This window comes from Bombus terrestris, chromosome 6, assembly GCF_910591885.1.
Source record: "Bombus terrestris chromosome 6, iyBomTerr1.2, whole genome shotgun sequence".
Lineage (NCBI taxonomy): Eukaryota > Metazoa > Arthropoda > Insecta > Hymenoptera > Apidae > Bombus > Bombus terrestris.
The window spans coordinates 17,176,661-17,204,544 of record NC_063274.1 but is presented as its reverse complement, the minus strand read 5'-3'; the positions used below and the strand labels follow the sequence as shown (position 1 = coordinate 17,204,544).

The 27,884-nt window shown below is 34.4% G+C and overlaps 2 protein-coding genes across 3 annotated transcripts; both read right to left on the bottom strand.

The window, feature by feature from the left end:
* Positions 1-6,334: 6,334 nt before the first annotated feature.
* Positions 6,335-18,193, bottom strand: LOC100649790 (vesicular glutamate transporter 1). 2 transcript variants are annotated; one of them, XM_020867858.2, is made up of 9 exons: positions 18,064-18,193; positions 15,100-15,232; positions 14,491-14,711; positions 13,831-14,150; positions 13,507-13,681; positions 12,966-13,264; positions 12,279-12,659; positions 11,811-12,017; positions 6,335-11,102 (listed from the first exon to the last, which is right to left on the bottom strand). In XM_020867858.2, the coding sequence occupies exons 2-9, from the start codon at positions 15,171-15,173 to the stop codon at positions 10,851-10,853; spliced, it is 1,929 nt and encodes a 642-aa protein (XP_020723517.2). In that variant the 5' UTR covers positions 15,174-15,232; positions 18,064-18,193; the 3' UTR covers positions 6,335-10,850. The 2 variants fall into 2 exon arrangements, with proteins under 2 accessions (XP_020723517.2, XP_048262807.1); XM_048406850.1 differs by lacking the exon at positions 18,064-18,193 and adding an exon at positions 17,784-18,022.
* Positions 18,194-20,646: 2,453 nt separating this feature from the next.
* Positions 20,647-27,362, bottom strand: LOC125385295. The gene is made up of 3 exons (XM_048406653.1): positions 26,686-27,362; positions 25,888-26,327; positions 20,647-25,399 (listed from the first exon to the last, which is right to left on the bottom strand). The coding sequence occupies exons 1-3, from the start codon at positions 26,686-26,688 to the stop codon at positions 21,451-21,453; spliced, it is 4,392 nt and encodes a 1,463-aa protein (XP_048262610.1). The 5' UTR covers positions 26,689-27,362; the 3' UTR covers positions 20,647-21,450.
* Positions 27,363-27,884: the final 522 nt, after the last annotated feature.

Sequence of the window (27,884 nt, the reverse complement as noted above, 5' to 3'; positions counted from 1 at the left end):
ATTAATTCTATTTCAAACATTGCCAAATAGGTAACAATGGAAAGTTCACGATTAACGGTAGATCGTGATGATAAAATTTTAATGGAACCCATAATCATTTCAAATATCTCACATACTCTGTCTACTTACAATTGTAAAATTGTAAATAATAATAGTTCAAGAAATTCGAGCTCGTGAAACTTCTTTTACCAGCTTTTTTCAACCTTTAAGCTTTAACGATGTAATCTACAAAGGAGGATCAAGCAAGTATGCGAAATTTCACAGTGAAATTCACTGATTTTAATGTCACGTCTTAAATCAGTCTTATCGTCACTGTTTAAGAGACCTGAATCGATGATGAACATAATACCTCTCGTTGATAATGCGTTAATCGGAGATACACTGGAGCACGGGAACGTGAATCGTGTGATCGAGCATGTGAATAGATCGTTAACACTAAGATCTCGTGTACTTTGATGCACAGCACGGAAGAGCAGATTCTTTTGACTCACGCGTAACACTACTTCTCGAATGCCCTTAACAAATATGTTATTGTCGGTTAAACCATAAGTCCGATCAATTTTAATATTGTCAGTTCGATACACTAGGATCGATCGAAATTTATATAATAATAATAATGTATAATGTATATATACGTATATATAAGTATATATATGTACACACGCACGCGCATATACAGGGGAAACTAGGGACGCACACACGCACCCACACCAGTTACGGGTCCGCGAGAATTAGAAATGTTTGAACTAACATTCAGATGGATAGTTGAACCATTGCTGAAATTTTTCAATAATGACTTGCTAAATATTTTATAGTTCTTAACAAACAAACTGGTTAATCATACTTTGTTGCATAAAATATTTCGTTACTTAAAAGATTAGTTCGTTATCAAAAAAGTATTTCCAGTTATCTCAAACGAGTTGAAAAAGTTACTTTCGACTTTTCATTTAAAAATATTATTTTTCATGTTTAAGACGATAATGATTATTAGACTGGGGATGTTTATATAAATTCACATCTTTATGAATATAATTTTAAAAAGTAGAACCTAGGCGCAGATCAATTTTATCCACTAAATATTATAACGAATTTCGTACTTTGAAGATTTTATATATCTTTGCATATTATGTACATTCTGTGCATTTCACTATCTTTAAATTTCCCATAAATACACAAAAATCCGCAGTCTAATGATAATTTAAAATTGCTAACATAATAATAGACAGAATTTATATAATTAACAATTTGATAATATAATTACTTCTAAATAGACTTCAAAATACTAACTAAATTTATAATGAATTTTTTACCAAGTACATTAAATTTTAATTCACAACATTTATAAACGTGAAGATATCCCTCGTAATAATTTTACTTTCAAGGTTTAGTTTAACAGTATCGATGATTATGACAGAAATGTATATGGATTCGAAATGAATACAAAGAATATTCTAACAACAGATAGAACAGGCTCATTTTTTCCAAGCATTATTTTGACTAAAGAACACAAACAATTGCTTTGATTCGCCATCATTTGAATAATGCGGTACATACGCTTCTATTCTATGTAATTTATAGAGCGATAAATTATTTCACGTAACATAAAACAATTTTCTCGGCAGATCACATACACACAGAAAGGATTTAATTTAGACATTTTACAGACATAAAACATAATAACAAGGAATTATTAGTAAACCTACATTCATACGTAAAGCCACAAGAAGCTTAGTACGATTGAAACTTAAGTATTTCTTCGTGAAACGCTCGTGCTCGCTGGAAACAATAATCTTCTTGGTAATACATGTAACGATTATAATACACAATTCTGACTTTCTAAATAATATAATAATTCTAACTATATTAATACAAACTATATTTAACAAAAATTGAAGAAAGAAGACTTTAATTTAACAAATTTTAACTTTCACCCGTTTTAAGTCTAAAACATTTTCGTACCTTAAAACGTTAGAAACTTTTAACGCTAATATTCTCAACATACAGCGTGAATTAATAAATATTAATAATATAGCAATATTTTCAGAGCCTCTCTTTTACTCGAATAAGTCAAAAGCACGAGGATATCACGTCAAAATCTCGCACAGTATCGACATACATATTTTTAAAGCATACCTACTTTATTGCCCTTACAATATATGCTTTACTATATTTGCGAGCTTCCTCCATTTATTGTCGACATTTAATAAGTGAAATTTCTCTTTCTCGCAAAACAAGATCGATAGAACGATGTAGCTCGACACTATCTGAATTATGTACCTAAAAAATGTACATATAACGACACGTATTATATGTGTACAGAACATGTAACACGTTACACATGGTATATACATGTAATGTATATTTGTATATGTATGTATATATATATTTATTTAATTTATATATATTTTTTGTTATATTTGTATAATTAATTTCATATGGTTCTTTCAATACTATACGTTACAATTTAATTTACTTTTCGTTAAGACGACAAGGTAATACTTTCTTTCATGTTTATGAATAGATAATGTACATTTCAAGCATTTTCTAAACTTCACGCCATATACAATTGCGCCCGGAAACAATAGCGTAGCAAACTCGTCGGACACCCATAATCAATCTCTTACACACGTTTTTTTAAACCGTTTTCAGAGAAAATAGTTATCTATCGAAGCAATAGATTAAAAATTACATCTGCAATACCTCGACATTGAATAATTTTTGCATGAATATTCTTATGACATCTGAGGACAGACATGTAATTTTTGACAGCAATTTATAATTTATTTTTATAATTCCTCTATCTTCGTGGGTGACAAAGTAAATGTTAAATGCTTCTAATGAACATGATGACATATGTTACTACGTGATACCAGCGGTTTCATGATGTATTCGTAACATATTTTTGTCATTTCACTATCGTGAAAATTATAATTTTCAACTTGTAATCAATTCTCTATTGATAACATATAAAACAGTTGTTAATTTTCCTGGATTAATCAGCGATTCCAATACTATTTTCCAGTGCAGCTTTCGAGATCAAAATTTTTATTTCGGAAACAAAAATATTACTAATATCTACGATATTATTTATACAGTTTCCTTTCTCCGTATTTTATCGGTAAAAAGACAACCAAATGACAATTTACACATCATCAACATTGCTACAAACCAATCTAATGTAAAGGGTTAAGAAAACATTAAGTATTTGTTAAAATTGTTGAAAAATATAACGATATACGTAACGTGAATAATAAAACAGTCAGTTATACTAACTTACAACATACTGATAACGAAAAGCATTTACGAATGTATTGAAAATCACTTGAAGAAGCTATAAACATAGTGCAAAAATTAACAATTACATCTATGTTGATCAAAAGATCTTTCATTGCGAAATCATTTAATACATTCGCTGTTATTAAAATATGGCTACCCGCCTCTTACATTTTTCTTTCATCAGAAAGATCTGTATTTTAAATAATAATGACTTTGCAGCTTACTGTTTTATGTCTCCTCATAAAACATCCTATCAAACAGCACAAACTCAAAAATGCATTAGCGTTATTCAGCAGCATTGTTCAAAGTCTATATAAGAATGTTACAAAAACTTATGTATATTGAACTTAACAGCGTTATATCTATCATTGATAACAAATATCCTTGCATAATGTATCGTAGTAGCTATATAACTCTGACAATGCATTATTCGTTTGTCCGATATTTATGAATATTCGCTGATTGAAAACCTTTAGCATATTTGTCTGTCAATGCACAAACATAGGCGAAATATAATCGTTTTCACGGATAAGTGAAACGTTCGATTTTCTCTTATTCGTCGTTTAATATCGTATAGACGGTACTCTCGATTACACATATATGTAAAGCTAATTGTTATTTAAAACGATACAGGGTGCACCGAGAAAAGCGTGCGCGATATTTAAAGGTTTTACCATCATAGTATTTCATAAATAGTGCAGCAATTCTATCCGATGGGATTCGATTTTTAACAATGTAATTTGATCCAGAGACGATTGGTTCCCTTCACATTCGATGCATTAGTACGCTACGATCGGCCCACCCCGTATTTTTCTTTTCTCTTTATTGTCGTAAAATTATTATCGGAGCTATATATTCATATAAATATATCAGTATTATTGTTCGAACAGCATTAGAACTTATCCTACGTATCGTCGTAGTGATTATAGTTAATGTATATTTCGAGTTCAACCCCACCTTTTGATTCTGACAATGGAATAACATGGATACAAGTTAGGCCTGTTACTACTTCGATACAATAGCGTATATAATATCTGATGCAGCACTGAATTATGCGAGCCACGATTTTTTCAAATAAAACGATGATTATATGTATATGACTAGACCATTGCTGGCAGAGCAGAGTCACAATGATTATATACGTTTATATAATATATAATTATCCGAACAAAATTTTTGTTCGTATCTTTCATTCAGCTCAGTTTGAATATCTTTTAATAATTATTTCCTTTAATTGTTTCTTTATTTTTGTGATTACGTTGTTTCCGGAATCTTCATATTTCCGTAATTCATAGTCTCAATAAACTACGTATATTAAATTTCATTGTTCCAATTTTTCTATATCTTAACAATCTCGTTATTTCAGTTGTGACTATCTTGGTCTTTCATATCCTCTATTACTTCTGTTTTCCGTATAATCTCCATCGCACATGTATTGTCACAATAGCGTAGTCCATTCGCTATTCGCCTCTTCAACATTTCAATAGCCCGCTATTTCAACATTCTCCGGTTTTTATATAAAGTTCCATGTCATTTTATAAAATAAATTACATCATTTCTCAATATATATACGTGCTGTCGTTTTATTTACAATCTCTGTTCCAAGTGCTCTTAATAGTTAAATATTGGTTCAAAAAATAGTCATTTGGCCGTTTTGATTTCTTAGAGAAGAGATAACTTTGACTCCACCCTACCATATATCTATGCATATAAGCAGATATTAGCCATAAACCAAACTAACAAGCTTGTTTGCTGCGAAAATGTTAAGCGAAACGCGATACTTTCATCCTTTTCCAAGCTAACCGGACGCGCGACTTTCTTCTGTTAACGTAACAACGGATCGTTCCGCTCGGCGCAACGTTCGAGTGACAAACATATTGGCGAATCACGAACATCGCGTGCAACAGCAGTTCGTTGGAACGCGTGTTGTTTCAATTTCCGGCTTTTCACCGAATGGAAAAACCGCAGACCGAAGACGATACCGCGGAAACGTCAAGTCAAAAATACGTTTCCCATTATTATCTGCATCATTTTTGCAATTATACTGATTATTCCCGAGCAAGTAAATCGTGACTCTGCTATTATCTGTCGTTACTGTCGGTAATATTACGCCCAGCAGAAACTATTACAGCAGCACATCGGTTCTAACATAACATACATACGAAATCGCTTGAGGAAGCCTCAATGACGGCCCTAAAGAGCCTCCCCGTACAAGAAATTTTCCTAAGCTAGCATTTCGAAAGATGTTCAACTACCATTGGGTAAATCAATCGAAAGCATGTATACCTGTATGGTAAAACGCGAATCGATGAAAGAAGTTTATGCAACGATCGTTAACCCTTCGTTTTGCGTAAGCCGTAGCATCAAAATCTGTAAGTAATCGATGATTTAATAAAATATATCAGTAAGTATTGTTGATGTAATTTTGTTTAGAGGACAGAAAATATTGCTAAATTCAATTTATTTTCGTGGTATTTTTTTTTAACGATTGTAATTAAATACGATTTACTAAATTATTTCGAAAATTATAGACAAATATACTTTCATTGCTGCATAATATAATTATTGTCGATGTAATTTTATTTAGCAGACAGGAAATTTTATTACGAATTTACTAAATTTATTTTATCGTAATGTAATTCTTTTAACGATTCTAATAGAATATAGCTGAATAAATTATTTCGTAAATTATAGGCGAATACTTCCATTGTTATATAATATAATTATTATCGATATAATTTTATTTATCAGGCAAAAAATGTTACTAAATTTATTTTATTATAGTATAATTGCTTTAAAGATTCTAATAAAATATGGCTTAATAAATCATTTAAAAAATTATTGGTAAATACTTTCATTGTTATTTAATATAATTATTGGTCTTTATTTTTAAAATTTTGTAGAAAAATCATTTTTATTGTCTTAGCATATCTTTACCATTTCTTTTAATTATTGTCCTACATAAAGATAAACGAAGAGTTAACCGGAATCCTTAAAAAACGTTTATATAACAAATTGCATAGAAACATTATTAAGTTTGTTGCGTTTTCATAACAAGTGCATGAGATTACAAGATATTATTGTCGACACCGCGAAACGTCTAATAAAAAATAAATTTTTCCACAGCTCGCCTTTAGATCTCTAGCGATTTTCAAAACACATTTTTTTCTTAACATCTGCGATTCGTTTCAGCAAGCATTTCGTCTATTGCGATTACGCTCAATTATATCGATCGCCATACACGTTGACCCCAACGATATGTACATACATACATATATATGCGTATATATAATAATACAATAATATAATTTTATATGTATTATATATAACGTACGATATACTGTGTAATAATATATTCATTAAGTTTAACAATTAATGTTATGTTATATTATTTACACATCCTTTATAAATATCGAAATTTATATTAATTATAGAGTCATTGCTTTTCTATTAAAATCTCTTCGCGTGCTTGTTTCCAAAGACTTGGCAAATTATAACTATAAATGTATGGACACACTAAGAAGTAAGTAATTATGTATTAGCAAGTAATTATTAAAAGTGTGAAAAAGTAAATGAGAATTTCCAAGTCAACTTGATTCGTCTAAAGCTTATAGTAAAATCTATCGTTATGACTACTCCACTTTTTGTAATTAGATATCTCTATCAACATGTTGATGCAATCTGACAAAGAAAAAAATTTGCGATTACCATACAAAAACTTTGATACGAAAGGATTAGTACGATTAGCTTACAATTAGTATCATATGCTGCAACATGGGCTCCATACGTACGTGTATATGCGTATGTGTATCATATTAATTACACCACATGACCGAGAAAATGTATATCTAACCTTAATCATCATTTAGCGCGTTGAATTATATATATATATATATATATATATATATATATATATATATATATATATATATATATATATATCGGCTACATATATATGTATATACTCGTAAATATCCGTATATATCTCATATTATGTATCTATAATTTCTTTTAGAAATAGATATCGCGCAAATTGACTAATCTCGTGGATCCTCGGGCAACGAAAAGGAGGGCTGTTCGAATAATATAAGTATGTATATAGTAGTACTTTCATGTAATTTTGTGATTCGACGTTTGACGTGTATAACGAATCGATCGATCGTTCTTGATACATGTATTTTTTGTAAAATTTCGAAAAATTTATTTCTTGCAAAACTTTATTACTGCACGATGAAAGAAAATATTAATCAGCCAATTCAAGATTATATACCACGAGCTTTCACTAATAGATATGTGGATACCATTATTATAATTTCATGTATATGTAATATTATTATAATTTCAGTCAGTTACGATACAATTCGATTTCAATGTTTCCTTCGTAAACTTTTATTTTATTTACACGTGTGATATCAATCCTGAATACTTTTTCCTACTTTCGACAGGGCAATAACCATTTCTTAATTGTTTGCTTGCTTAATCAAAATTTGACAAACGATCGATCGATATCCGTACATGTATCACGTATTGTTTCTCAACGTACGAATATGTATACGTATACATCTATATCGTTACGACTCGACCATGAAATAATGCAATAAATTGGATGTTATCTCATCCTCAACGTGTATATATTCTGCTCTCTGATACCGGCGATGAAAAATCACCAACAACGTTCGAATATAGTAACGAAATATATATATATATATACTCTTTTGTACGTATATGTGTGTATGTGTGTGAATGCCCATGTGTACCGTGTAAATGCCCATGTGTGAATACTATGTATGTATAACAATTATGAAGTATAAACACCTAGGACAAATGTATAATAACGCGACTTGTTCCTAATTCTCGAACTGACGTTCGAACTTTCATGGATATACTTTCATCAAATACGTACAGTAGAACTCGATGTATCCGAACCGTGGCACCGTTGTTCTGAATAACTCCAGGATCTCGATACCGTCTATACACCATTTTTCAAGAAACATTACGACGTATCGTCAGAAGCTTCGAATAACATATCGATATTGACATATTCACGAATTTCTAAATTGTGATAGTTTAATTGCTTAGCTTCTTCAAATACGATATTATCCTCGCGCTGTACATCACGCACTGTAAAATCATCTAAACATCAATGGGATATTTGGTGGTTACCTTCGTTGAAAGCTACGATATCCTTGATATCTGTTATCGTAATGGTATCGGAATTCTATTGATCCAGCTTTAACCGTATATGGACTTTTATGTTAATTGTTCGTTGTTAGAAATAGACTCTCCTCTGTTTCTTTGTTTCATATTAAGCGTCCAGTGATTCAACATTTCTGTTTAATAAGTGGACTGCGGATTTTTATGCAGACTTATACCTTTATGGACACGACTAACGAAACAGAAAGAAAGTAGAAGTTTTGTTTCTGAAAAATTATAACGAGTATTCTACTTTGAATATTTCATATTTTTATATTTTTATATTTCTATATACTATATCCTGTCAATTTTTGTATCCTTAAGTTTTACGTAAACACATAAAAACCCGTGGCCTATTTAAAAATGTGCTGCTCTACGCTCAGAAAAATCACCGTATAAACGCTAATTACGTATTTCAACTGGAACATACTACTACGTTTAATACATGACGTGCTTCGCATTAATAGAGTTTGAATTATAGTATCTTGTAGTATCACGATAAATCATTAATATGATTTGAATTTCAAATAAGAGAAACGGTAAAAAAATGAAGGAAGATACGTGTTTGAAGAAGCTGTCAATTCTATGGAAGATCCTCTTGTCGGTGCACAAGATGAGAATTCACTCGAAGAGATCAGGTCCCAACAAATAGAGCCCTACGGTACTTTAATGCCTTAACATACTAATACTTTCATCTTATCACTTTCTTATGAATACTTTCATACGTTTCAGATACGTTTCCGTTAGGATCCGTGTTTTTGTGTATTACATTTAAACTCGAAAGGCTTAAGTAACGTAATCTCGTCTATGATACGTCTTGTACCCGAATAAACGTATTAATGCCTTTCTCGTGTTGCAACGCTTATACGAAGCAGCGTTCTCGAGTAATGCATTAATTAACAGAACCCGCCAGCCCACTGTTAAAATATTGACGTTTCGATAATTAATTCGTTCTAGTTACCGTACGTTCGCTTATCATCGAGGACCGGGTTGTACTATTTCAAAAATACGCGCCATAACTGCGACGTGCATACCATTCTTCGTTTTTCACTCTCGACAATCAGCATAATACTTTCAATATTGGTTTTTTTTTATTGCTATGTTTCTAAACTTTCTCATCGTTGAATTATCTGCTACCAGTGCCAAACTGAAGAATAACATAGAAAATACCTAAAAGTTTCAGCGATCGTGCTGAACTGATTTTTCCACCGTCACTTCGCCAAACCTTCTTAGTATTATTGTCTTAGATTATCAAATTATTGTCTACGAAGGTTTGGCAGTTGCTTATTGTCTGCATATAGGTATGCTCATATAAATTTTTTAGTTCCATAGTAAGAGTTTAAATAAGTAGCAATAGCTGAAATGTTTTCTTAAAAGATTATTACGACCTTCGAGTTGCTTCTCAATTAGGCCACTCATGTCCACTTCTTCGTTTGCGATTACATCAAAGGTTATCGAATGGACGATTTACATAACCAGCAGGCCAATGTCAGATTTATAAAATAGTCAGCTTGGTTTCACTTCGACATTCGCAAGTTATACTGATAAATAATTAATGTAGAAAGTTTCCTTCTTGATTTCTTATAATTCTGTTTTCGATTGAATGTTTTCCTAAAAGATCTTACGATATTTCGATATCCACTTTCTCTGTCGTTTTCGACACTTCTTGATACTCTATTATGGATATCTCAAGCCTCTTTTTACGTTCAAACATTTTGTTTGCCCGATTCGTGTGCATCAACTTACAGCACCATACCCTGCACTCTTAGGTATTGCAGAAAGAGAACATTTCCTTGTACTTCAATTGAGAATACAAAGCCAGTAATTCTGTATCGATTGATGTTTCAACATCATAAGTTATTAAGAAATTATTTTATGCTCTTTCAGTAAGCCTCTAGTACTTCAATTTCTTAACAGTTGCTTACTTTATATCTTTCCATAAGTATCTTAAACCTCCTGCTTTTATTCATTAAATAAAAAAAAGATAAGTCACCCGTAATTGCATTTAATGTGTTTTAAAAATTCTATTTATATATATATATACCCTTTTTACAGCAAAAGAATTAAATGTGTGTTTGCTAAATTTTTAGAAAAAAAATGAGTAACCAGCTTTTATTGAAGCGATGTAAATACTTCGCATCTAATCCTAGAAGAAAGTAATTCTCTTGTTAAAAGAAGAAATCTCCGAAAAATATTCAAAGAGAAATTACTATGGAAAATGTTTTATCAAAATTCACATCGTTGCAATGATAAGTAACAGTAAGCAAGTGGACTCATTGAAGTACTAGACGCAGTTATGAAACAAACATAATCGATTAAATGATCAGTCAGCTTAAACAGATATCCTTACGTCCGTCCAATTTGTTCGGGAATCGATGAATTTAATTCCACTGTTGATTCTGCTGTGTTACGTCGTATGCGTAATCGGTCGTCGCTGGTGGTTGTACCAGAGATGCGTTTACATCGCTGGCGAAGGGATTTGTAGAATGGAAGGGATTGTTGCTATTGGTTTCCGTTGATCCGTAGCTTATCACCGGTGGTTTTTCTTGTTGAGCGTATATGTTATCCGCAGCTGGTGGTTGATCGTAATTATTCCAATCGTCTGCTGCACCATCACCCATCGATGGTTGTCTCTGTGAAATGAAAAAATATTACTTCATATACATACGGAAATAACGATACAAAGAAAGAGGAATTGGAAATTTACTCCATGAATATGAAATTATTTTATATAGAATCTATACATGAGAAAATAAAATAAAAGTGTATATTTGAAATTGTAGTAGAAAAATGGACAATTTTTAATATACATAGAATGAAACAATTGATACATGGAGAGAAGAACAATTGACTATTTAAGCTTTCAAATATATGTATATTCGTATGATATTTATCTAATTCCTTGGCCTACATGGTATCTGCCTATCGCGCGAGTCATAATAAACAAGAAATTCGGTCGCGCGCCGTGCCATTCATTTGTTCAGCCGTGTGCCCGAACTGGCGCAAAATGTATACTTCTTATGACATGTATATTTAGGGTCTACAAAAGGAATTGTGAAATAATAAATAACGTTAATTTATTTTTAAGACGTATATGGCGTAATCATGATCAATTGATCAGTTAACAAAAACAATTTATTTCAAAGTGGATAATGAATCATTAGCAATTTGTAAATTACCACGCGTCAGACTCGTGGGTTCCTTTATGGCAAAAATTTTTTATCGCGAGTCTGACTCGTGGTTTTCGCTTATGGCACAAATCCCTTACCAGGAGTCTCGCCCGTGGTTATAGGCCAAGGAGTTAATACTAAAATGGATAAATACACCAAAATAATACGTACTATGAATTCGGATTGCATAGTCTTCGGTGGTGGAGGAAGAGGTGGTTTCGCTTGTCCAAATTCATCCATAGCGAAAGTCTTCTGCTCGTCCAAATTAGGATCAGCCCAAGGTTGTAGCTCTCCGGAACAAAAAAATCCATAAAATATTACACCGAATATGTGCACGCACGCTGCTATGATAAACACGTTTCTCCAACTTTGAGCGTCCTGTAAAGCGCACGAAAATAACAATGATATTAATTCTTTTATAAATAATCATATCTATGAAATTTCCTTTATTTTAGAGAAAGTAAGAAATTGAAAGAAGAAATAAGATGTTAGGAAAAGCAAAGACAATAAAGAAATAACACATAAATGATCAATAATTATTTCGTAAATATTTTTATATGCTGATATTAAAAATAAAACAATTCGTTTGATACGGTACAAAGATTGATAAGGGACACTTAGAATTTGCACAATCAATACCTTCTTCTCTGTGATGTTGTCTACAAAGAAGGGTACTAACAGACCCGCTATCGTTCCAATTCCATTCGACATTCCCATCAAGATACTGGCATATCTGGGAGCGATGTCCAAATGGTTTACGTTGAAACCAGAAATGGCAAAACCACTGCACGCGACACCGCACGCTAGCGCGAAGATTGCTGCTGTCCCATTTCTTTTCATGGTTGCGTGAGATACCACCAAGAAGAATAAAGCCTCCATACCAAAACCGCCACAGTTAAACAGCTTCCTGACGTTTGTTGTTGACAATATTCCACGTTTGCGAATGTAATCAGCCAACAGACCTCCGCAAGGCACGATCATCGTCATCAACAGATGTGGGAGCGAGCCAATTACACCAGTCTGTAACAAATGAAATTCATTTAATGTAAATTCATAGCGAATATGATTTATTTATTTTCGTTCTTAATATATTTACATGTGACGAATTTCTACGTTCTATGTAAATAACTATTCGACTCTCTTACTGTCAGTTTATTTAACAATGTAAAAATTCATTTACTATAATTTATTAGGAATAAAATTTATTTATTCTTGTTCTTGATATTCACACGTGACGGATCTCTAAATTCTATAGCAAATAAACGTGCGAGAGTCGGCTAAGCTTCAACATCTTAAAATTTAACAGTTTGAAAGAGAGAAACTCACTTCAACTAGAGGCATGTCGAAAGCCTCGTGCATAAAACGAGCTTGAAAGAGCACTAGAAGATAGAAGTTCCAGGATCTGCAGAAATTAGCTACGATAATCGCGTAAACTGGCATGGACGTCAGAAATTTTCGCCATGGTGTCGTCGCGAATGTTGGCATCGCCATAGGTAACTGCGATTGTCCTTGGCCAAGTGAATCTTCGATGTAACGCAACTCACGTGCCGAAATACAAGGGTGTTTCGATGGCTTCTCGAATGCCATCCACAACCAGAAACAATACCAAATCAATCCGCAAATACCTGTATATTCAGATTATTAATTATAGGAATCACGCGTCTATTACTGTTCCTTCGTATTTCATATTTTTATTATAACTTTTCAAATACAGCTTTAAATTCAGCTTTTTTTATACCATAAATGATCTATTCTCACGTAACATTCTTTGATTGATTATACACATGGAATATACTGACAGAGTTTGACTGATAAAGGGATAAACACTTCAACATCTTTCCACTCAAAAAACATAATTGTAACGTACCATAGAAATAAAAGGACGCTGCCCAGCCAAAGGTCGAAGTTAAAAGGCCCGAAAGTGGCATTCCTATTACCATAGCAGCGTAAGAACCGCAAAATGCCAATGTCGCTAAACGCGATCTTTCCAACGGTGGTGCCCAATATTTCCAGATACCATGACACGCTGGATACGTAACACCCTAGCCAAAGAAAGGATTACTCGTCGAGAAAATCGCTCAAAGAAATAATTCAATTATAATCTTAATACTTTCACGATCGTAAGCCACTGACAGTGTTAGACGCGATCCAATTATATCTTATTATTATTTCAATGAGAATAATATCTTACCTCCACTAATCCTTTTATGACCTGTACAATCATATCGACGATTGGATGGATGCTCAGTGCGCCAGGTACCAACAGATTTAAAAACGAAGATATGGCAATTGCAGCCCCAAATATCTTGTTCGCAGGGTACAGGGAGGCGAGGAATCCTCCTGGTACTTGAGTCACAAGGTAACCCCAGAAGAAGGACGAGTCCAGCGCGCTCTCTGTGCCAATTGTCCAGTTGAACCTGAGAGTGTGGTTGGCGTTATCTTCGGTGGCATTCTTCATGGCCATCTTCGCCATTCCCATGTTACACCTCATACCGAATGAGATTATAAATCCTGAAGGAAATATCGATCAGTTTTATTAAACGTATAATATCATTTTTTCAAAGACAATACAGTAAATGTTAACCCTTTAACAGTGAAAGAAAGAATAGCATAAGTCATCAAATAATATATGTATTACTATAAGTTTAAATTGATACATATTTCCTATAAGATAGTGACAATATATATTTTATATTTATTATCAGAAATCTTACAAGAAACTTTGAAAATAAGAAGATAATTATTTTCTAAATCATTTGTTCTATACTCTATGTCACTTTCGCGCACCACTAAAGGGTTAAGAGATACGATAAAATAAAATGGAAAAATACAAGCATGTTTAAAAATTCACCTATACAGGCCAAAGTGGCGATGGTGTATCTTTTCGATAAGCAGGGACATTCTGGTTTGCAATAAGTATCGATATGGCGCAATGGGGGTCGTTCAGGTTCCGGGAGTGATTCGAACGAATCTTGTCTACTGTATCCTCTCTCATCCTCGAACCCCTTATTGTCTTTGCTACCCTCGCGGGGCATCTCGAATTCCTCGTAGCCGGCATTACTTCTTCTTAATCTAAAGTCAAAAGTGACACGTTTTACGTACTGCTTTTTATCGTCTATAATAAGTATACATTTTTCATTTTGCATACTAATTAACATTTCAATTTATAAACGAGAAGAGCTAAGGTCCAGAATGTAAAAATCTATTTCCAATTTTTCGATGTGTTTTATATGCAGCTTTGGCAACCTACGTTTCTTAAGATTACTAAAACATTGAAAACTCGTTCGCAAGATTATTCTAAAAAAAGGGCAGATTACATAACAGGGAGCAATTAGAAATTCGCGTAGGACATGTGCGTTTAATTACGCGCATGGTCAAATATAGATGTACATTGGCTAAATATAGCCTTTAAACGATTTTTCGTCTCTTACACGTCGTATACGAGCATGCGTGACATTACCCAGCAAGTTTCCGCGATGCTTTGGACTTGATGGAATCGAAGGCCACGAGGCCCGCCGCCGCAAATCCGGACATTTTCCAATTATTGGGGTTGCTCTCAGGCTGCAAATGGTCGCGTTGGCAATTGGCAGCCCCTGAAGCACATCAACCATCATAAATCACCAACATAAATTCCATCATTATCAAAGACATCACTGAATGAACGTTCTTCTAACAAATGATTTTTTTTTTTTGCATGTAATACAATTGTTTAAATTATATATGTAATTAAATGTAAATGAATAATAAAAATTAATATTTTATTATCATCTGTAGGTATATTGATAAATGATAGGATCTTTATTATATTATTCGCCAAGTTCAATAATTTTTGTGATATTTGATCGTAGGATTAGGAGGAAAAAATCTTTTCAATGTAATAAAACATTTTTAAAGAAATAATAAAATACAAATAATTGATAAGATTCGTTAATTGTTCACTTGTTTATTTTATACGAATAAAAACGTTAAAAGAATAATAATACAATTTAGATTGGATGTATGAAGGACAAATGTGGAAGATAAGTTAAAAGTAACAATGGAAATAGATATTAAAAATATATTGTAGTATTTTTGCAATAAATATAAAAATTCCATTTAATTCTCTAATTAATGAATACTATTTCTAAACATATAACTAAACATTACTAAAGAATAATAGGATAATAATATTCATTCGTTCATTCGTTAATTTCCTATTTATTAAATATATAACAAAATAAATTACAACAATTTAAGAAGAACATATTCTCTTTAATTTTATTGACCAAATTGCACGAATGCCGCTACAATCTCCTATTTTGTACGAACAACTAATCGGTGCTCAAACAATTTTAGCAGTCGAACGCTTAAATCTTTAAAACCATCCTTCGCATTTTCTCTTCCAAGTACGAGCTACGTCTGTGTGGAAACGTTCGTTCTCAATATCGAAACGCAAGGGGAGCTCTGTAGTAGGGGTGTTTGTTTGGAGTGGCAGTCTCTCCAACCCTAATCCCCGAACTCTCCGGGGAACATCTTCAGAGGGTAGAAAAATGCGAGAAGAAACGCGCTCTTCCTGACTCGTATTTTTCCTTACAGTTCTTTGTCCAAACATCGTGCGATATATTAAAAGTTCTGATAAAATAAAGCTACATGTACCAAAGTTAAAACGTTTTTCTTCAAAATCTTACAACGACGGAAATCTCGTTAAACCATAACCACGCAATAGAATGAACAATACAGAAAGAAACTAATACATCCAAATAACAAACAATGGAGAAAATAAGAGAGTTTAGATAAAAATGATTCTGTATCTAATATAAATCTTTTTTATTTCATAATGACAGTATGGTTGCAAAAAAGTGAACATCTAAATGATTAACATCAAGTTACTCGAGACATGGGAGAATATAATTGGTAACTGAAAATAGTACAAATAGATTTCGATATCCTTACATCGAGATTATCATGCAATGTTGCTTGGAAATGATTCTCCTTTGTAGAATTTTATAGAGAACGGATCGATCGAGACACGACTGCTATCAGAGAGACGACTTCTACCTTCATGGATGTGCACAGGAAAAAATTGTTGGCACACTATCGAGCCGATCACAAAGAAACGTATCGAGGGACAATGGATGGCGGATATTAAAACGGCACGTGACAGACAAAAGGCAGAAAATGGACAGCACGTGTGTTAACGAGTTGGGGTGGAACGATGAAGATGGAAACGGCCGATTTCACTTAATGGACTCGTTGCATATTCTTATGTGGTTCTTCCACGAATTCTTAATAGAAAATGGCAAAATATTTTTTGAGAGACGTTCCTTGTTGTAGGAGCCAATCGTACGGAACTGGTTCGAATATCGATTATTCGTTAATTAGCTATTCATTTATGAAAATGATCCAGATTATTCTAGATTTGCGTGTCTTTAATATTAAAAAAATTAGAATGGTTGTAACTACAGTTAGCATTTGTCTACCTGAGTTGAAAAGATGCTGTTACTAAAATAATGAAGTAAAATAAGCGGAATATACAAAACGAAAGATATAGCATTAAATATTCTAAAAGGTGAAAGAAATTTCTATATAAATTTCGCCTTTTATCTACATTTTCGACAAAATTTCAGCCAATAATTAAAACCAATTATTGACAAAGATAAAATTTGAATTCTTAATGATAGATTGTTAACTGTGCAGAACGTTTATTAGAAACTTCTCGTAAAAATAGTAAAAACTTTATTACATCGAGCGTCTTTGCAAAATGAAAAAGTAGCTTCACTAGTATTTGGAAGATCCACAGGAAAAGGAGGAAAAATGTTGAATGAAATGAAGCCAGAGCTCGATGCATATCCTCGGCAGATCGATACGAAAAAGTCGGTGATATTTTTTCGGATCCCTGACATTTCCACGATCCGGCCTTGCACAAATCTCCCGGCTGTATCCGTGCAGAGTCACGACTCATTCCGAATCATCCCTTGTACACTTTCACTCGCACGAGCAAATTCCACCGTAGGAAATCACTTGGAAACACATGTATGAATCATAGATTTTAATCCAATGCCAATGAAATCCACCGTAAGCCAAGGAAATCAAAAATGTTATTATCACTTTGTCGGGTGACACAGAGAAGCTTGAAAGCTCTATCAGACAGATTTCTAGTCTTACCAATTTCCTGACAGAAACACCTCACTTTTCGCACCGAGATACATCACAACGTCGCCTTCTCGACTGAATTTCATCTTTCTCCACCATTTCACGAAACTATGGAGAAACGTCATAGAGAGGAAACCACCGAATCTTCGAATCGCCCCATCGCAATGATACAAATGCGAAAACTGATCGACCATTACTCGCGTCACACGATTGTTTAGTGAAAAAGCAAGGATTACACAAAGAAAAATGTAAATTTTTCATAGAAAGAAATGACGAATAAACCACCACTCACCAATAATTAAGTCCAGATATGGTTACGAGCGGAGTGGGTAGCGGTAGCGCGCGGGGTACGCGACGGAGAACGTCGTCGACGTCGCCTGACGGCGTCCACGGCAGCGCCGGGGTACCGCAAAGTCAGCTTCTGGTCATGGCGTCCGCGCAACCCGGCGTCGCGACGCTATTGGACGACGCGCGGCAACGCATCGATATCACTGGCCAATCGAGTTCGCAAGCAAACCCCTTTAGATCGACCCCAGGCGGGGCTTTTACCTCGACCAGCAGTTTTGCAATAACAAAACGTTACGCAGCAACAGAAATCGTAACGGTATTAACGTTAATGTGCCGCGTATCTTCGTTGACAAGCCGAGATCCCCCGGGCTTACTTATGCAACAGCTTGTAATTCGCCACCCTGACGTGTAGGTACGATAAATACGCGAGGGTGGCATTAAGGGGTGATCCGAGAATGTTGCAAAAATAAATTGCTATAACTTATCGCCGTATGGTTAATATAGAAGCGTTGACATCGAAGGAAGCGATTTTGGCAAGAATTGATGCTTAATTTTTTTTATTGATGAGATTTTGAGTTTAATTCGAACTCTTCGAATAAATAACAGTTTCTTCGGAATAAATTCGATATTTATTGCAATGTTGATCGATTCTGGCAAAAGGTTAGCTAGCATCGAACCCTACAATTCTTCTCGTTGCAGTTACAGGATGGACTTGGAATTGAATAATAATTATTCTGTAGTCGCATGTATATAAGTTCTTATAAATACGTGAATACCATTTACAGTAACATCACTATAATTCCACTTAGTCGTATAAATAGTGTGTAGTATGGTATAGTATATAAAGAGTACGATTTATAATAATATGATTTTTCTGAACGCTAACTTTGAAACGATGGAACTAGTCACGGCAGAAGTCTTATAAAAGAGGAAAGAAGTTGGTAGAAAGATAATGGACAATTGTAGAAAATGAGAAAAGGTACGTCATGAATTAATTATCAAGAGATAAATACTTCTTTACTTATGTTTGATTCATGCTTAAAAAGAATCTAAGTATTTATAAAATGTGGCTAATTTCATTAGAGGGTAGATTTACGCGAATTACATTTTATTCGTTCTATCATAAAAGAAGCTTATATAGGAGCAAATGCTATACTTATGAGTAGTTAAGAATGTAAAAGAAACGAGAGTAACAGAATGACGTTTTTGGCTCCTTACGCTGGCATTTATGACAGAATTTATGGGTCAATATATATAGCTATTTTTCCGACACTATGATTGATGAATACCTATATTAATAATAAAGCAGTTGTATGTCTGTAGTGATAACAAAGAAACTTGTATTCTTTACAGTGTTTTTAAATTATAATCTTAAAAGGAGTGATGATATATTGTTGTTTTGATATCCAATTTTCTAGTGAGCTCATTAAGTTCGTTAATTAACTTTTAATAGGTAAAAGTTAATAAAACACAAATATAATTTACAAATACAGAATTCTAACTGTAAAAATTGAAGAAATGTTACATTACTCGTAAACAATTCCCTAAATAAAATCATCATTTTTATAAAACTTTAAATCTTTTTATTTTCCATATGTAAATTTTATTTACATTCACACATATATATAGATATAGAAATTTTTAAGTTCTCCCTGTTAATTTAAGTAAAACACACATATGTATATTATTATAGAATAACAGTAAAGATTACTTGAGACACAAATCCTATTAAAAGTTTTCAACGTTTCTGGACGTGTAATGTTCGAGCATTTAGATTGCTCGTAAAGTATGGGTCGCATAAAACTATCTGATTTCACTATACACTGTTTCTCGTTCCACATTTTGTCCGCCGGAGACTGTCCGTCTCTACTGCAGTATGCGTTGCTCCATTAATACTACTAGACTAACTACATCTATAGCTTCGACCAATTTTTATTTCAATCAACAATTCGCGTGAATCGTAAATGCAATTTTGTTTATACAATCATAATTACATGTATCGTTTGTTAAAGTCGAACTTCCTTTTTAAAAACAAAATTTATCGAGTTAAAATTGTATAATTTAAAATGTTCAGCTGCACATTCAAGTGCAACATTCGAACAAAATATCCACATTCGATTAAACGAAATAAATTTGAACCATTTAATTTTTTATTTACAAAACACAAGAATCTTAATGCAATTCTATGAATGACAATTGAATCTTGCTGAGACTGTTAACATTTTTAATAACTAACACTTGCTAAAACCATCGACAGTGAATTACTAAAAATTTGTTACGTAAATAATTATATATCAATTCGTTGTATCATATTAGATCGTCAAGATACTCGACTAAAATGGATAAGAAAAAAAAATCAATGATATCGACTGCTTAAATCTTTCACTAGCTGTTAGGAATCGACTTGCATTGTTACAAACACAGTGTAACTGGGGTGGGCACCCTCTCCGGTGGTTGCCAGGAAATATCGATCTGGCTAGAGGGATGCTGCTGCTCTCAATGGTTGGTCTACAATACTTTATCTCCTCTTCGGGGCCGGCACGCCTTAAATAACTCGGATTTCACTGTCATTTTCATCGTGGTAAGTGATAAGGTTCCAGCAACGAGTACTCTCCCTCGAACGATTCTTTGCATTTTATTGTTACTTTTCTATGGTGATTGCAATTGTTTTTCCGCCGTGAGAATCGTGTTTGTACTGAATTTTCATTTAGATGCATATTGTGCGGTGAATTTTATTTTCAAATTAATTTTGTAACATTCTAAGGATTAAATAAAACTGAACTCCTGAAGATAGATTTAGAGAGTAATATAAGAGATATTGTGTATGATGATTGTAAAACTTGCATAATGTTATTAAAAATTACTATCACAATCAGTATCGTGTAAAAATAATTTTTTGCAAGTTTTACGACTAAAATAAGGTAAACGTTAATTATCTTTGTGTGGCAAAAATATATTATAACTAATATGACTCAAACAATTATTAAATATAAAGTAAGATTGTTTAAATCATTGAAATGTATTATGTCGTACTAAAATATCGTACAAATTTAAAATTCTGTAACAAAAATGCAAAAATATACACTACTCTTTACAATCTAAATAGAATATCTAAATATTCAATCAGACACATTTACAACCTAACAAAAATCGAAAAAAAATTCGATACAGTACCATCTGTGTTTTATATTTCCAAAAAAACAATATATTACACCAATGTATCTAAAATCCATTTTTCTCCAACTGAACACGACAAAGTATCAACGAGAAAAAACCTAACACAGAACGCGGTATAAAGTCATCCTACCCTCGACCCAATGCTTAACACGTTATTTTATCGACCACGATCGCGTCATTAATCAATCAACTACTTTAAATCGATCCCCCTTTGTTACACGGAGCTCGAATTGACCTCGTAAACGTCATCCGGTCGTAACCTCTTCATTAACGAGTTCTTCACACTCCTGCACAACGTCACGTATTGCAGCAATTTCAGCCTGAAATCAGCATCCAGCTCATTGACGCGTTTTTCATAGTCACTGAGAAAATTGACGAAATTGTTTTCTTCGTCGCGTCTCCTTTCGAGCTTCGATAATCGTTCCTCGAAGGATCTCAATTTGTCGTAGCATGTCTTATCCTCTGCATCCATTCCTTTCCGATTTTCTTTACGCTCGTACGAGCTTCCGGAGAAACCACGCTCGTAGTAACTTCTTCTGGAATAGTTTCTCATCGATTTTATATCGGTAGACAAATTTTTGATTCTGCCTTGCTCCTTTAAGTCACGATGCTTTCGACGAACAAGCTTCTGGCTCAAAAAATGATCGCCATCGTCTTTCAAAAGAAACATTCTCGTCGAATTCAAGGACATGATACTCGAACTATTCTTCTGCTCTTTGTTATTCCAAGAAGAATTAACAAGAAATCTTTCCCCGTTCCTATCTTTCCATTTGCTTCTCCTAATTGTTTCTCCTCGTTCGCCGATGAAATCTTGCGTATCGATTAACTTCGAATCGTACTTCTGAGACCTTGGAACGTTAGCCATCCTGATCCTCTTAAGTATGTCGTTACCTTGTATCATTCTCTGGCATCTTGCTTTAATGATGTCCCCAAAAATGTTTTTATTTTTGACCAAGCAACTTCCTTCGGTGAACGTTTCCTCCGCTTCTCCTCTAGCTTCATATCGATTTCTGGTAGTAAAAGGGCAACGAGTCGAGGAACAAGACTCGCGAATTATTCGACCGCCGTTCAATTTTCCGCTCGAAATGCTGACAAGGTATCTATCGTTCCTCAGAAACGTTTTCGACGTGCTGGTCCCCTTGTCACGTTCTTCCAGCAGCAATTTTCGGAGTTTCTTACGAATCAGATATTTGATCCGGTCGATAGCTGGAAAAGAGCTGCACAGACTTCCAGGAGCCATCGGTCCTCGCCATAGACGATTTTTATATCGAGGGACGATCGGAACGTCTTTCTTGTTTGTTTTCTCTTTCGAACTATGTTTCGCGCAATTGACTCGAGGGACATTTCTCATGGAATAGGAAGGTTTACACGTGATGGAGTATATCGACTTCCGGTGACATTTTGTTGGAATAGCTCTTCGACATGGCGATCTGGATTTTCCAATTTCTTGGCTTCTTGCACGATGATTTTCATTCGACGAACATTCTTCGTCCGTCGAGGAGTTCGATGTGGAAGAAAACTGTTTCATGTTCGAATTGCAGAATACGAACAAGGATTCAGTGATCGGCGAATCCTTTACTTTGGAATATGTCGAGAAGTTTGGAGGATTATCAATAAACGTAACTTCTTGGTCGCAAGGATTCTCGATTGAATTTTTTTCGCAATTACCAAGACATTTTTGTGAAAAATCAGTCGAATTGTTATCGGGCACTGTGGAAGATTGATCGTGAATCGAAGTTGTATTTGATTCAATATGAACATTCGGAACCATTTTAAATTCAAGATAGTGAAGATTAGAAGATTCTTTTACAGCTTCCGAAGTTGTTGCATTTTCTGTTACAATGAGATTTAGTGTCTCATGATCTTTTAAATTAACAAGTGTTTTATTAGTACAAGTAGAACGTTTGTTTGCTTCAATGTTAATTTCTTCGACAGACGAAGGATTTGGAAGATCTTCGCCGCAGCAGGAACACTTCGTATCACAGCTAAGTTCCATAAAGCTGGAATTTGACGCGCAAATAGAATCGGCGCTATATTTTTCTTCTACCTTCAACATAACTTTTTTCTTTTCTTTGGAATCTAAATTGCTGATTTCTTCTTTAGATGCATTTTCCATCTGAAAAATATTTTGTTTCAATTCAAAAACATGTTCTTCCTTCCTTACGACTTCTCTTTCTATTCCTAAACAGGAAGTATCCTTTGAAATACAATCCTCTAGCTTGGAATTATTCTTTTTCGTCTGCGAAGTAGATACTTGCAGTTTCAAAGCGTCTTCGTTTAAATGACAGAAGCCCTCTACCTTTGTGTTTTTATTATCTAAATCTTTTGTTTCTGATGAACTATGATTAACGATTCTATCACTCGTGCAGAACGCATCACAGAAACATTCCTCAGGGTTGCAGCCTCTGGTCGTCAAATAATCTTTCCTAAAGACACCCTCTTCGAAACTATCCAGAGAACAGTCACACTTAATATCGTATAATTCTATTAGATGATTCTCAGAATCTTGTATAGAATCTTCTACAAATCCATCATCGCATATTTCGATTTCTTTATTTACATCCACCACTTCTTCGGTTCTACATTGTTCCAACCCTTCTTTTTCTCTATTTAACGACGTCGATTGATAAACTTTTCTGTCAGAAATTTCATTATTATATTTTCCAGGTCGTTCGATATCAGTTTTGGCGGAAGTCACGGTATCCTTATCCTGTGAATTTATTAAACGCGAAGAAAGCACGAAATCCATCTGCTTTTCTCCCTCTCCTGCCCACGCGAGATTAAGCTGCTTCTCTCTCTCCTCCTTTTCGATTTCATTCCCCAACGTGGAGCTTTGTTTCGCTTGCATCAGACTGTGATTCGAGCAAACAGAATAAAAAGCAACGCGTCGTTCTTCGAATTCTCCGCTACGTTTCGCCGCACCTTCGCAACAATCAGCATCAACCGGAAGTTCCATCGAACGTCGAGGCTCTCCGCGTCGATCCCTCGGATTCTCGCAGCTTTCAACGTTCCCGGTGTACGAAACGCGTTTGTGAACGTTGCTACAAGTCGGAACTCGAGCAAGGAACCATCTAATCTTCGAGTTTTCACCATTCTTGCATGAAAGATTTAGATCTACTCGACCTGGCCGAATCTCGCAATTCAAGTGTAACTGTTTGATCGTTGAATCGTCCAACTTCCTCAGAATGTCGTTCATGCAAGAGCAAGCGTTGTTTATGTCTTTCTCGAATCGTTTCCTCATTAAAATTAGACAGGAATCTGATAACGATGGGTCAGCTTCGAACAATCGAACGATCAACTGACTCGATTTACAAGGTAACGAAAGATTGGACACGTTTAGTGGACTTCGAACCTTAGAACGGCTAGTGCTCGTTGTTCTATGAATATAAATCTTTAATTTGGGCTTTTTGGGAGATTTAGTTCGATCGCAGTCGCATTTCTCTTTTGCGTCTGAGCTTTTTAAATATTTTCTTCGTGGCGAGGGCTTAGGAATGTTGGAAATGTCAGACGTTCCTTCAGGAGCGTTCGATGTGCCTGGGCTTGCTTCGAAAATAAAGTTTATATTTCTTTCACTAGTTTGCGCGTGTACGAATTTTGCATCGCCTTTTGTGTCGGAAGCTTCTTTTGGATGGTTCGATGTGCTTGGGTTCGCTGCAAAAATAAAGTTTATATTTTTTTGACTGGTTTGTGTCTGTGCAAATTTTCTATCACATTTTGTACCAGATGCTTCTTTCAGAGGGTTCAGTGTGCTTGCGCTTGCTTTGAAGATAAAGTTTAAATTTTTCCGACTAGTTTCAGTCTGTACGAATTTCGTATCACAGTCAAAATTTACCTTCAGACCAAACTTTTTTAAATTTTCCCTTCTTGAACAACAGCTGGTATTATCAAACGTGTTTGAAATATTTTTCCTTGAGTTTACTATATTCCCATTTGGTTCCAAAATCACCTCGAAATTTCGACAATTGATTTTTACTTGAGATTTCGTGCTTTCGATTGTTCGATTGCAAACTGAACTGCAGATAGAGTTTGTTCTACAGCTACTGTAAACGGTTGACGATTCTTGCGAAATTGAACCGACTTCGACGTCTAAATCGCTGCCGGATCTCTGTTTTCTGCATTGGTAAATTTGTTGACTTGTTTCCGGATGTACGCAAGTGACTGTTCTGTAAAATAGTATTTGGAGAAGTATTTAGATAAATTAATCTTAATAGTGACTCGCCTTAAACCATAATCATTCAATCTATCTAAATACGTATATTTTATACACATTTTTATTATATACATTTTTAAATTCATTTGAAATTTCACCGATGTAATCACAATAGTCGATAGACTCGTTACAATGCTAATGACATTTTTTAATGTTTTGTATAATATACACGTGAAAAGTTGCTACAAGTGTTCGAATACTTTCTAACTAAGCCACTGTATATATCTTTCACATCCGATAACAGAATGAACGCAGGAAATCTCAACGATGGTGAGATAATCATTTTCTAAACCGGTCGTTCTAAATTCCTCGTTATTTTCTTACACTTTGCAAGATGATTACATTTACAAGAAAATATTTGAATAATTGTATTTGCGAGAGAAGACGATTATAATATTTCTCTCGATCGCGGTACGATATATCGTGAAAATACACACTCACGGGCAATCTCGGCACAGCCAATAGTCCTTCTCGTTGATAAACCTCCAAACGTTCATGCTTTTCAAGGCATTCTGCTCGGCGGCCAAAGAATCGGCATCTAATTTATTCGGCCCTCTGTTGAGAATGGCCGGATCCGCGAATTGTGTCACTAGGCCATCCTTCAGCAGAAATTCGATCGTGTGCTTAATCATTTCCTGTCTGATATCCGTGTCCTTGGCAGAGACGTCCAAACGGTCGGCCCATGCGGCGACCATGTTCAGGAATTTCTTCACTCGTGGAAATCGTTTGGCACAGTCCGAGTTCGACTCGCAAACGAACTCCTCGAGCATCGCGCGAATCCTGTTTTCCAAGCTGGGACCCAAAAGTGGTTTGATCCTGTCGAGGCACGGGCCGAGTTTCGCGAATCCCAGGACTCCATTGTTGCTGATGCAAGATTGATTCTAGGATATTGTTAAACGTGAATGGTTAAAAAAGTATCACGTATACACCGACGTTTAAAAATAAATATCCGCAAGCCACTTTCTTACTTTTGACAAGACGTATTTTGATTAGAAAATTAGGAATAAATTGAACCGCAGTAATTGTACCCTTTATAATGGTCGCGGCTACGTATAACAAAATATTATACACGAGACGACGAATCGTTCATTCTGAATTTTTTATCATTTTATTATACTGTCAGAGAGCGAGAATGCATACAATTACACAATAATCGACTTTGATCGGAACTATTGTTCAATTATAGAGACAAAGTTTGGATTTTGAATTAGAAATGTAAGGATGAACAATGTGACATACCATTTTATCTTCGCTGTTTCTCTTTTCATTTGTATGATTAACTTGTATGGAGTGTGTTTAAATAGAATGTAATGAGGTTAGTCGATAGATCAATGGTGTCTCACGTTACTACAAACGTTTGATGAGCTTTGTATCGTGGATGCGTGATTCCTTCGTTCGTATCACAGGAACACGTGTAGTATCTAATTAGTTGCCACATGATCCAGGAGTTTCGATTTGTTTGGAACCGATATTTTCCATCTCGTGCAATGCAAAAGCTTCAATTACAGCTTGAAGTTGACCGAATATAGAAACCTTTAGAATTAGTATATAATATAATATAACAGGAAAGCCTGTGGAAAAATGTTGTTCGGTAATGAGAATGGAAGAATATAATATTTAACAATCTTGCATAAAAAATAAACAGTTTATAAGACATGACAAACTTAGATCTTTTAAGCGCTTGATATAGCGGAAATTTTAATAGATTCGATTAAAAGAATATTACAAGTAGTATGAGATATGTGCACAGGTTTCTTAGTCATCCCAAAAGCCCGAAAATTGATCAACTACAAATTTTTCGAAAGAAGGTTTATGGATAAACTAATTTCGGTCGTACGAGATAACTTTGTCAATTTGAAACAGAGGGTCAGCTAGGAAAATCGAAGACCGAGCAAATATGCTAATGTGCTTTGGCTTAAGTGCAGCTCCGCGAGGGTCCTTTCAAACCAGGGACAGCGACGAAAGGAAGGAGGGATGCTGTTGCGAGAAAGAGCCATGCGAACGAACGGAAAAAACCCGGCAGCGTTTCTACTGACCTCGCTTCGAATGACAGATGCAATTACCAACAAAGAGATATTGTGGGTGGAAATGCGGAGTACGTTAAATCGAAGAAGAAAACAAAGAAACGAGGGGGAATAGCTTCTGAAAAAGCGTGAAGCTTTAAAAAACTTTAAAAATGAAAAACTCGAAAGAAGAGAAAAATAGAATGGAGCGGATGTTTTGTTGATGAAAATAAAAATTAAGTGAGGAAAAGAACAGCAATGGAACGAAATTATTAATAGAAGGGAATATAAATTAGTTAAGATTGGTTAAAATTTAGTGTTTCAATAATTCGAGATTTATGAAAAGCTCGGACGAGTTACAGGCAATTTTTAGTTAAATGTCTCGATCGAGTTATGATAAAACAGATCGCTCGGATTGCGGAGAAGTAGGACATC

What these genes read in the sequence shown, in the direction of transcription:
- LOC100649790 (XM_020867858.2), bottom strand. Translation starts at nt 15,173, where the DNA reads ATGTCCGGATTTGCGGCGGCGGGCCTCGTGGCCTTCGATTCCATCAAG. An exon ending in TCGACATGCCTCTAGTTGAA is followed by an intron (nt 12,660 to 12,965) that starts GTGAGTTTCTCT and finishes CATTTGTTACAG; the next exon opens with ACTGGTGTAATTGGCTCGCT. An exon ending in ACAACATCACAGAGAAGAAG is followed by an intron (nt 12,018 to 12,278) that starts GTATTGATTGTG and finishes TGCGCTTTACAG; the next exon opens with GACGCTCAAAGTTGGAGAAA.
- LOC125385295 (XM_048406653.1), bottom strand. An exon ending in TGGCTGTGCCGAGATTGCCC is followed by an intron (nt 25,400 to 25,887) that starts GTGAGTGTGTAT and finishes ACTATTTTACAG; the next exon opens with AACAGTCACTTGCGTACATC.